This window comes from Elephantulus edwardii, unplaced genomic scaffold, assembly GCF_000299155.1.
Source record: "Elephantulus edwardii isolate Elephantulus edwardi_28Jun2011 unplaced genomic scaffold, EleEdw1.0 scaffold00056, whole genome shotgun sequence".
NCBI lineage: Eukaryota > Metazoa > Chordata > Mammalia > Macroscelidea > Macroscelididae > Elephantulus > Elephantulus edwardii.
Window position 1 is genome coordinate 2,513,277 of NW_006399806.1, and position 10,912 is coordinate 2,524,188.

Consider the following 10,912-nt stretch of genomic DNA (forward strand, 5'->3'; position numbering starts at 1 on the left):
ACCGTGGAGCCAAGCAAACTGAAGCTGTGAACAATCTCAATCTCTTCACCATCCATCCTGATGCTACCAATTGGTCCAGTGGTAATCAATTTACTTCTCTTACTTAAACCATGATTCACTCCTCTTTCTCAACAGTCCATAAACTTGATTCTGATTCACAGCAACCCTCTCTTAGATTTCCAAGGCTATAAATTTGAGTAGGAAGAGCCTTCTGATCTTTTTCCAAGAGAAGCCATTGGTGGATTCAAACACCAAAGACTCCGGGTCCAGAGTACCCTGAAGGCTGTGCTTCCAGAACTAGCTTGTAGTGGTCCTTAACTGTCCATGTTGTTGTTAGGTGTCATCATGTCATCTTTGACTCACAGCAACCCTATGAACAACACATCTCATCTTTGCCATATCCCACGCCATCCTCACAATCTTTATCATGTCCAAGCTCACCATTGTAATCACTGTATCAATACATCTTATCAAGGGGCTGAAATTTCTAACTTTTCTCCTTTTCCTGCATGTCTGTTTTCAAGGATCAGGCGACCCTGACAATATACCCAAAGTATTTGAAATGATATTGTACCATCTTTGCCTCTAAGGAGCACTCTGTTTGCATTTCTTCCAAGACAGGTTTGTTTGTTTTTTTACAAGCCCTAAAACATATATACCCTTCAATAATACAAAATTTAAAGGCATCACTTTTCCTTCAGTCTTTCTTACTCACTATCAAACTTTTATGTGCATAGGAACCAACTAAAAAGACCATAGCTTATGTCAGGTTCGCCTTAGTCTTTAAACTGACATCGTTGCTCTTTAGCACTTTGAAGAGGTCCTTGGAAGCAGATTTCCCCCAGGTGACATGTCTTTTGATTTCTTGACAGCTGTTACCATGGATGTTGATTGTAGATAAAAATATAATGAAATTCTTGACAATTTCAATCTTTTCTCCATCTATCATGATGATAGTGGGGGTTTTTGTTTTCTTGATGTTGAGGTGTATGTAGCCAATATTGAAGGCTGCAGTCTTTGATCTTCTGCAGTTAAGTGTTTCAACTCTTCACAGTTTCTGCAAGCAAGGTCCACCGATCCTAGAAAGCTGCCTTGTCTACGAACTTAGAAATAATTTGACAAATAGAGATTTAAACTTGTGTAAATAAAGTAAATTAATTATTTAGTGAGAGGTCATACAAACGATATGAAATATCAATGGAAATATATTTATTAAAAACACATAAATTGCCTTTCTAAAATATAAATAACTCTCAAAATGGCTCAGAATAAATGTTTTATGTGTTATGGAAATGTAATAAAACTAAAATTAATTGAGCTCTAACTACATATTTAAATACTCATAAAAGTTATATAAGCTTAAGTGTTATTTCCTTCTAATAACAAATGAAGAAAATAAAAATCAAGGTACAGAAGTCAAATTTATCGAAAATTAGGACACAGACTTAGCCTAAATGGCTAAATGAGACCAAACCAAACCAAATAAAAACAAAAATCATAACAGTAGCTAAGGAGTTAAATTTTACTCACAGCAACCAATATATTTTTCCTAGCCTTAAATAAAATCTGACTAGTGTAAAGCATATACAAAATAATATGAGTTAATAAAATACATATATGGTTAATAAAGTATTTTTTTTTCACCAGGTCAAAAGACCTAAGAACATTTTTATAAAAGAAGAGACCTACGTAATCAAGGTGGTCCACTTGTCTTTGAAGCATTCTTTAAATGCTGAAGGTTTGATGAAATTGAACCCAATTGCCTTGACATTCTCTCCATCTCTTGGCTCCTGTTTATTTTTGCCTCATTTTCCTTTGAAGTCTCCGACGCATTATCTGTTAGTCTCTTGTTTTTCTCTTTCTGCTCCTTAATATTGGCATCTGGAGTCTTTCATTGTTCAGGCTCTTTCTGAACTATTCCGTCTACTTCTATGGCCCAATCCACACCAATCTCCAGCTCACACCACCTCTATGCACCTGTTTACTTCATATTTCTACCTGGTTGCCCCCTAAACATCTCAAAATCACCATGCCCCAGTAAATACTCCTTTTCACCATTCCTTTTGGTATATGGCCCTTTTTTGTTGGTGGCAACACTATCTGGCCACCTTTCAGGGCTGAAACTGAAGAAATAATTTTTAATTCTTATGACTCTCCTTTCCCATACTTCTAAAGGGACATCTGGTCAATCATGAAACTGTCAAAATTATCTACTTAATTCATGTATTCAATCATGAAGCTCACTAATCTATATTTCTCTTTCTTCAGTGCTTGTACTTTTAGTCATATATTTATCAGATTCAACTAACCAGCCTTTTCCTTCCTGTTTTATTCCCTTCTAACATATTCCCTTTGCAACCATCCTGTTTCTTGTAAAATGCAAAACTGATCGTGTTAGTAGTAAGTAAAAATTCATGAGCTCACCGTTTTATTCAGAACAGCCTCCTTATAATGGCTACAAGATCTTCTGTGGTTCTACAAAACTGCACTCCTCAGCCTAGTTCTCTTTTCCTTCATGCTCAATGCTGCAGTCAAGCTACACCACATTCAGTTGTCCAAACATACTTTCCTCTCCCGACTTTAATCAGTTCTCTGATGTTGCTCCTTTGGCAAGGATGCCTTCCGTCCTCTTTTTCAGATGTGATTTAGTGGTTTGGTGTTAAGGAGTTACTACACTGTAATCCTTTAAAGGCAAGTGGTTCGAATCTACCCACTGTTCCTTGGGAGAAAGATGGGCAACCTCCTCCTGTGCGATTTATTGGCTTTGAAAACCCACAGAAGAGTCAGCTGTGAGTTGATTCTGACTTGAGGGCACATAAGAATAGCAACAAAATAGATCTTTAACACTGAAATCAGGCAAGGAAGGCTAGGAAGCCCTGCCAGTTTTGGTGTGACGATCCTTCCTGTAGTGATCTCTCCCATAGTGCTCTAATTCTCTGATGTGTGTAGAAATAAATTTTATGTTGTTGTTAGTTGTGCATTGGGTTTTGACTTCTGGGATATGCTGTGCTACAAAGTGGAATTGCTCCCATAGGCTTTTCTTGATCACCTGGCCTTGTCCTCTGAGGTAATACAGGAGGTTTTAACCACTTAACTTTAGCTTAACGGTTCAGCACCAATTCTTTTGCACCACCAAGAGACCTTGCACTACTATACTGAAATAATCAACATGCTTGTCTTTTCTACTAGAGAGTGGGTTCGTAGAGGGCAGTAACTACTCGCGGTTGTTGTCTCCTCAGTTTCTAGCAGAGTGCCTTACATATGACATTGATAAATATTCTTAATGAGTTAACATGATCAATCCACTCCATAATTGAATACATGAATGAATTCATTACCTAATATGCCTGTAGTCTTTGTTATCACTCACTTTCATATGATTAGTGAGCAAGTTGCCCAGACAAGTCAGTCTGTATTTTAATACACTGCAATTACATAGAGAAATAAATAAATGACAAGTCTTTTTTCTTGTGTAGTATAAATAAAGGGAGCTCTGGTAGCCTGGTGGCAACAAGATGCACTCCAGTCCTGAAAGCATAATGTTTGAGGCCACTAGCTGCTCTGTGGGAGAAGGACGGGCAGTCTCCTCCCTTGCAGTTTACTGCCTCTGAAAACCTGCCAAAGGGTCAGCTCTGGGTCAGTTCAGACATGAAGGTACACAACAATAGCAACAACAATATAAATAAAGTCCACATAAATTTGTGTTCGTCACATTCTGAGAACATTCTGTGGATAAATTTCCACAGTTTTTACACAGTCCTTGGCAAGTTCAGTGACCTTTTAAAGCCAAGCTTGGCTTAAGGACAAAAGAAGGACTTTAGATTGTCTCAATTTCTGAAGTAAAATAAAAGTATATATATGAAAGCAGTTTAAGACTTTATATTGTCCTAATGTTGGAAGCAGGAGTGGCATCCACTTCCGTAATAGCTTGCCTCCAGAAACCCTATGAACCTGGAGAAAGGATGAAAGTCACACAAATGTTGAGGACTTTCGTTCATAGGGTTGCTATGAGTCGTCTATGACTCGACAGCACTAAACAACAGCAAATCAGTCCACCCTGAGGTTCCTTTGAAATAGGACCAGAAATTTCCAAAAAAACCAACCAGTGAAGTTTGTTGTTGTTGACTGCCTTTGAGTGGAGCACGACTCATCGCAACCCTATGAACAAAAGGCCTAAAGCCCCTCTCTCTACAACTATTGACATTTATCAAAGTTCATAGAGTTTCCAGAGGCATTATTCCCTGACACATGTAGGGTCATAATAAGTACAAACGGATTCTATTAACAACGTCTTTTCTTTTTTCCCCATCATGAAATGTAAACTGTTTTATAGTCATAATTCACTTAAAAATCCTGAAGAATATGGCTGTTTTGTAAAAAGAGCGAAATACACAAGTCTCGAGGATGACAAATGCATGTTTTCCTCGTTGGGGAACAGATAACACACTAAAGAAAGAAGCCACATTAAAATGAAAATGAAGGAGTTTTATGAAATCTTAATCCTCTGACAATTCTGAAATTTGACTGAAATTATGCATCACTTTATGGTTTAAGGAAGGGATAAGCCATAAGAATATGAGTCATATCTTTGTCTTTAATCTCACAATGAAAAAAGGAAAGTGTGGAAAGTTATTATGAAACGAAAGAATTATTTCAAATTTACATAGGCTATTCCTATTAATTCAAGAAAAGGAAAACTGCTAGCTCTAACAGCAAAAGCATGTTACTCATTTTCCTCAAATTAAGCAAATATAAAGAACATTTAATTCTAACATATCTTTATCCATGTCACTGCAGTTAATCAAACAGCATTTACTCCTCAGCGTGGTCAAAAGTATCAGACCATTAAACAAAAAGCACTTAAACCCACTGTGCTAAGTTGATTCTGACTCATAGTGACACATAGTGAAAAAGCAGAACTACCCTCAACGTTTACTAGGCTTTCCATCTTTACGGAAGTAGACGGTGGCATCCTTCCTCCTCAAGTGGCTCCTAGGTTTGAACTGCCAACCTTGTACTCAGCAGCTGAGTATTTTACTGACTCAGCAACCAGGTCTCCTTTATCGAACCTAAATACATTCTTAAATTATCTTTTCCTTGGCTTCCAATTCCCAGGAGGAAACCCGTAAAACCATATTTAAACCGATTCAATTAAAGCCAAATACTATAACATAAAGTGCACTTAAATCCAATGAGTTTGCATTAAGTAGCTATTAAATGGGAAGGAGTCCTGATGGCACAATGGTTAAAGTGTTAAGATGCTTTCTGAAAGGTCAGGAGTTCAAATCCATCTGCTGCTGTGCCAATGAAAGCTGTGACAGTTTCTATAGGTTACAGCCTTGGAAACTCAATAGGGGATTTCTACCCTGTCCTACTGGGTGGCTTTGAGCCAGAATTGACGTGACAGCAATGGGAAAACCTCACAAAACCTACAGGATATAAGTTATATCATTTCCACTGTATTTCTACAAATTAAGCAGCTATAGCTTGCATCTCAAGTTATTTCTGCAAATGACACTCATACTGGGTAATTACTGTTGACAACTAAACCAAGCCTGAAGCAGAACAGCTAATTTTAAAAGACTAACTTTTTAATTATTACTGTGGTATTTTATCTGTTCTTTTTATGATTGCTACAATTTTTTACATCCATGATCTTTTAAACTATTGATGAGTAATATTTTAGACAGAAAAGTAAGATAAAAATACAATACTAAGAGACTTCTGCTTAACTAACATCAAAGTTAGCAAAACTGCAAACATTCCATAAAATTACTTTATTATTTCACTAAGATAGTGAGATATTGATCTATTTGGTTATGGGCTTTCTATTGCCTTTAAGGTGGCCTAGTGCTAAGAAGCTTTGCTGCAATCTCAAAGACTGTGGTTCAATTCAGCAGCTGTTCCAGGGGAGAAGAATGGGCAGTCTCCTCCCATGTGATCTACTGTTTCTTAAAACCCCCTGAAGGATAAGATATGAGTTCATTCCAACTCAGTGGAACACAACAACAAAACATATGCATGGTGACTGCAGCAATGAGCTTGAGTATATGAGAGATGAAGAGGATGGCACAGGATAGGGGAGGGTTCAGATTTGTTGATTATAGGGTTACTATGAGTCGTACTTGACTTGATGTCACCTAACAACACCAACAATTGCCTATGTATGAAGTTGGAAGGGCTGTTTCAGAATGTTAGTACTTGTGGATTGTATTATACAGAAACTGCATTGGTGAAAGCCACATTCTTTTACAGCATTTTTAATGCAGTTGGAATAAAGTAATCATAACAATGTCTGAAATAATGTTTCTCTTTCAGAAAATCTGGTGACAACACAGTATTTTGGTTGTCACTCCTGGCCGTACTTAGCATACATGACTTTTGTACTGAAAAATTTCTATTAACTATTCAAAAATATGAGAAAATGACCTTTCATAAAGTTATTTCAAATATTTTGCAAGAATATATCCAACTTAGCTAATAGGTGTATTTGGAAAAATAGTTTCTTTTGTATCTATCTGAAATGCAGTTATGTGTTATTTTAACAAAAATGCCTATATTAAATTACTTTTCAAAATTTCCTTTTCCTGAATTCTAGCCAGCCACATATGGTATCTTAAACTGTATCCAACATGAAAAATTTAGAAGTCCAACCTGTAGAATTGTCATAAATGAGTTTCCTGTTAATTCATCAGAATATTAAAGTTTGGAGGCTTTTTTTATCCTTCTGCACCCAAAAACATAGTGGATGATGTGGAACTACTGCTTACATTTCATTTTTAATTAGATTGGAAAATCAAGTGTGTCTGTGTGTTGGTTGGTCAATTCAACAAACACCAGTCAACTGAGGACACACTCTTTGACAAATGATATTTCAAAAATTTTGCTCAGATTTGTTTTAAAGAAATTCAGAATACTCATCTTAAAAAAATTATTTTCATCATCAGAAAGATTTTTGTTTTTTTCTCTGATCTTCAGTTTGCATCCAAAGTATTTGTAAGCATCTGAATAAATTATTTAAGATTGTGGGAGAACATTAATTTACTAACATTTTATTACTTTTGAGTTTAAAGAATAAGATTTAAACTTCATTTTAGTTTAATTTTTCTTAATCTGACAAGATTAGTATACTATAGTTTACACTTCAATTTCTCTATTTCTATTCTGGGTGTAAGTTCCTAACAATTTTTTATGTATACACACACTTTAGCTCATATAATATTTTCATCACAGAAACACTAGGCAAATATTAGTTAGAATTATTCTAAACAGGGTTAACAAATAATAAGTAACATGAAAGCATTAACACTTTATGTATCTGGAAGTCAACGTACAAACTTTAGAATACATGTGAACTTAAATTGTAAATAAAAATGCAACAAAGGAATCACAAACAACTTCTGTGTCTGCTAAAGAAAATATTTCAAAATTATTATAAATAACATTTAATATTTTTAAAATAATTTATTATTTATACTATTACAGCTAGCATTCATTATAATAGCAGAATGTATTAGAGAGAATTTTTGACACCTATTCTTATCTGAAATGCTGTCATCACTTTGAAAATTTAGGACACAAAAGTGACAAATTATAAAATTTACAAAAATGACTATCCACAAAACTAGATCTAATTTATATGTATTTCCTCTTAAAAATTATTTCTCTCCTGCTTTATTACATTATAGATTTTTATAACTAGCTTCAACTAATATATTGTTTAATAGATTGGTACTCATAGAAACTGTAATTTTCTTACCAAATGAAACAATTTTTCAGTTTACTAAAATGTCGATTGCTCCCAATACTTTATTAAATTGAGTTCTAGAAGTGTATTTTAGCTAAAGAGAAACAAGAAATCAAGAAAAAGTTATAATATTATGAGTTAGAACTAATGGCAAATAAATATTGATTAAAACAAAATAAAACTCACTGACTTTGAGTTGATGTGACTCAGGGTCATTTGAGTGAAATATTGATGATAACTATTAAATTAATTAAAGAAACAGCTTTCAAATACATAAACCTCTTGGTTTTGGGTTTTACTTGTTTATTTGTTCAGCACTCTTTGAGAATTTTTTTTAATCCAAGTATACTAATTTGCATACGATATCAAGGCTCTTCAATTCAGACAGAACATTTTGTTAATGTGATTCAAAAAAATGCAAAATTTCATATGGAAATGGCTCCTAAATTTCTTACATAATCTGTAGCCATTATCTTGATATACACATTTTGAACAGTGGTAAATGAGCATGTAAAACTGAGGGGATATTTGGTATTTGCTTCAAGAGTGAGAAGTGTAAAACCGATATTGACTCAACTTGTTTTAAATGGTCTTAAATGTATATATATATTTTGCAATTCTATATAAATATCCTTATTTTAAGTTACACAGTCTCTTGGAGGGGAGCACAAGCAACAGTTCCATTCCACCATTAGGTGAGGTCACACACTTAATTCCATTGTGTGGCATAATAGATCCATTTGGTTGGTTGGTTAATTCAGGTGGATCAGAGACTAACGGGATTTGGCACCAAGGTAAGGATTCATGGAGTTAACATCCACAGGATCTATGCATTACGTGATAGTAAGAGACATTTACAACCTAGAATATAAGAGCAGGGCAGCCTCAAGTGACATCACCAGATCATCTGCAGCGTCAACCAACCGACTCAAATATATATCCTACACACCACTGCTCCCTTCTCTTTCTCACTTTTGGCAAAGCCTTCATAGTCTTCACTAGAATTAAAGAGCTTGTATCCGCTTTTAAGAGCCAAATGCATGCTTACTCAATGAAAAACAAAAGAAACTAGAGGTATTAAACAAAATTATAAAAAACAAGATGATATTTAGAGACTAGGAAAAACAACGAAGAATTAAAGGTGAAATTAACCTGAATTATCCAGATAAGAAAGAGACACCCGATTATCCCAGAGCTAAACCTTGTTTTTAACTCTGGTCTGTTTCTGAGCAAGGCATCTGTGGGAATCCTGAATTTCTTTCTTTAGAAATTAAATCAACAGCAGCAGCAACAACAAGAATGATGAAAACTCTGCTCTCTCATCTAAATTTCTCTTCAAATTCATCCAGAACTTAGTATGTTTTACTTACAGGCGTTTGTTACAGCAAAACTGTTGGCTGTCTCAATGTTGTCCACGTGAGGTACCAAATTAAAAGGAGCTTCCGACGCATTGGGGCTGGTGTTATGAAGAAAAATTGCTAATCGGAAAGCAGTGTATTCCTGATCTGTGTTTCGGATGAAGAGACCACCTATGAAAAGCAGGAAAAGCATATTTAGTATTTCCTCTGTTAAATGATCCACCCATCTCAAGTACAGTCAAATCTACTGCCTTTGACAAGCATGAGCATAAGGAACTCTGACACATCTTAAGAGACCGTCCTTTGTCCAGAAGGTTTATGCTTAGTATTTTAGTCTTTCCAACAGCTCAGCTTTTTCCTGTCCCAATTTGTCATGATCACAATGACCTCTGAGACCATTTAGTGTGTTTTTCTTTCTCTCTCTTGCCCTCCCCATGATGCCTAGCACTCTGCTACATCAGCCAGCTAAGGGCATTTCTTTCTAAGAGGCATGCAGATGAAAGGAAAAGAGGATTTGCATTCAAATGCAGAAATGAAGGGTTGTGGTTGAGAAGCAGGCAAAAGGAAAATCAGAGAGGAGAAATGAACTTTCTTTTCCTGCAGCTCGTGGACTCAGCCTATAGAGCTCTGTTTTGTGCACAGTCCACGGGAAATGATGCAGTGTTGAAGCTGGGCTTAGCTGGAAGAAATTCAATAGCTGCGTCCCATTAAAAGACAGGCGAGGAGAACAGCAAGAAAAGCCAAGGATGTCCCCAGAAATTGAGTTGAGATACAGACATACATGGGGGAAACCGTCAAGCAGAGGACAAAATAAGAGGCGCCTTCAGCAAAGGCATCTAACTTTGGAATCGGTTAAATGATAACAAGAGACGGAGGTTGCAGGTCGAAACGCTTTTCTGCTCTAACAGAGTCCTTCTGTCACAGCAAGAAAGCTGCAGGAGTCCAGAGTAGGAAGAAGTGATTTCATCCCCCTCATAACAAACTAGACAGACATCCTTCATACTCCAGGAAAGCGATGAAAAGAAATAGCATATAAATGCAATCATATTCCACGGAGATTGGTTTCCAAACCCCCAATTTATTCCAATGCTACTTAAGGGACTTGAGCCAGAGATGGTATTAAGTGCCTGGGCCCTAGGAGGGAAAGGTAGGCAGTCCTGTGTACATTTTATCTGAATCTGCACCAAAAGACAGTTTTCCATAAAGCAGAGAAAGGAAGCAGAGAGAAAGGCAGCAGAAGGTTTGCTCGAATTGCTTATCAGTAACTCATTTAACTCACTTTTTGGAAATCTGCTACAATCAGCCACATGCAAACATCACTGGAGCAGAACTTACCTATCTGCACGCTGCTCGGAAAGGCTCCCATGGCGAGTCCCCAAAATCCAGAAAACAACAAGACAATCTGTCTGCAAATAATCCTCATCTTCTTTTCTCCTCTCCCTGGCGCGCGCTCTCTCTTTCTCTCGCACTCTTCCTAAACACTGCTCAGAGAGGCATTGAAGAGGAGGGCGCTAAAATTAAAAACAACCAAAAAAAAAAAGATAAAAGAAAAAAAAAAGGAGAGAGGTTTGGGTGGTTTCTGGTCCTGACTACTCCCCTTTAGCAATCCATCTTGAGCTGCCAAATTTTTCCCGCAGTCTCCATAGCCCTGGGAGAGGAGGTTTGCTGTCCGGCTGCAAATGTTGCACATGCAAAAGATGGTGGTGGAGCGTCTAGTGGCTGCTCACAGGGATGAGACATGCGCTCTCTCTGCGCCTCCCCGGCACTGGCGCTCGCCCCTCGTCCTCACATACACACAAACACAGGC

General features: G+C 36.6%; 1 protein-coding gene across 4 annotated transcripts in view; it reads right to left on the minus strand.

The window, feature by feature from the left end:
- The window catches only part of GRIA4 (glutamate receptor, ionotropic, AMPA 4), a 584,876-nt gene that overhangs the window by 573,480 nt on the left and 484 nt on the right, over positions 1-10,912 (minus strand). For 3 of the 4 annotated variants that reach the window (XM_006887293.1, XM_006887295.1, XM_006887296.1), the window contains exons 2-3: positions 10,441-10,616; positions 9,118-9,276 (exon numbers count right to left, since the gene is read on the minus strand). In XM_006887293.1, coding sequence (XP_006887355.1) covers positions 9,118-9,276; positions 10,441-10,528 — 247 coding nt within the window. In that variant the 5' untranslated portion in view covers positions 10,529-10,616. Of the gene's footprint in view, positions 1-9,117; positions 9,277-10,440; positions 10,617-10,912 lie in introns of those variants that run through there. The other variant, XM_006887294.1, reaches the window with a different exon arrangement.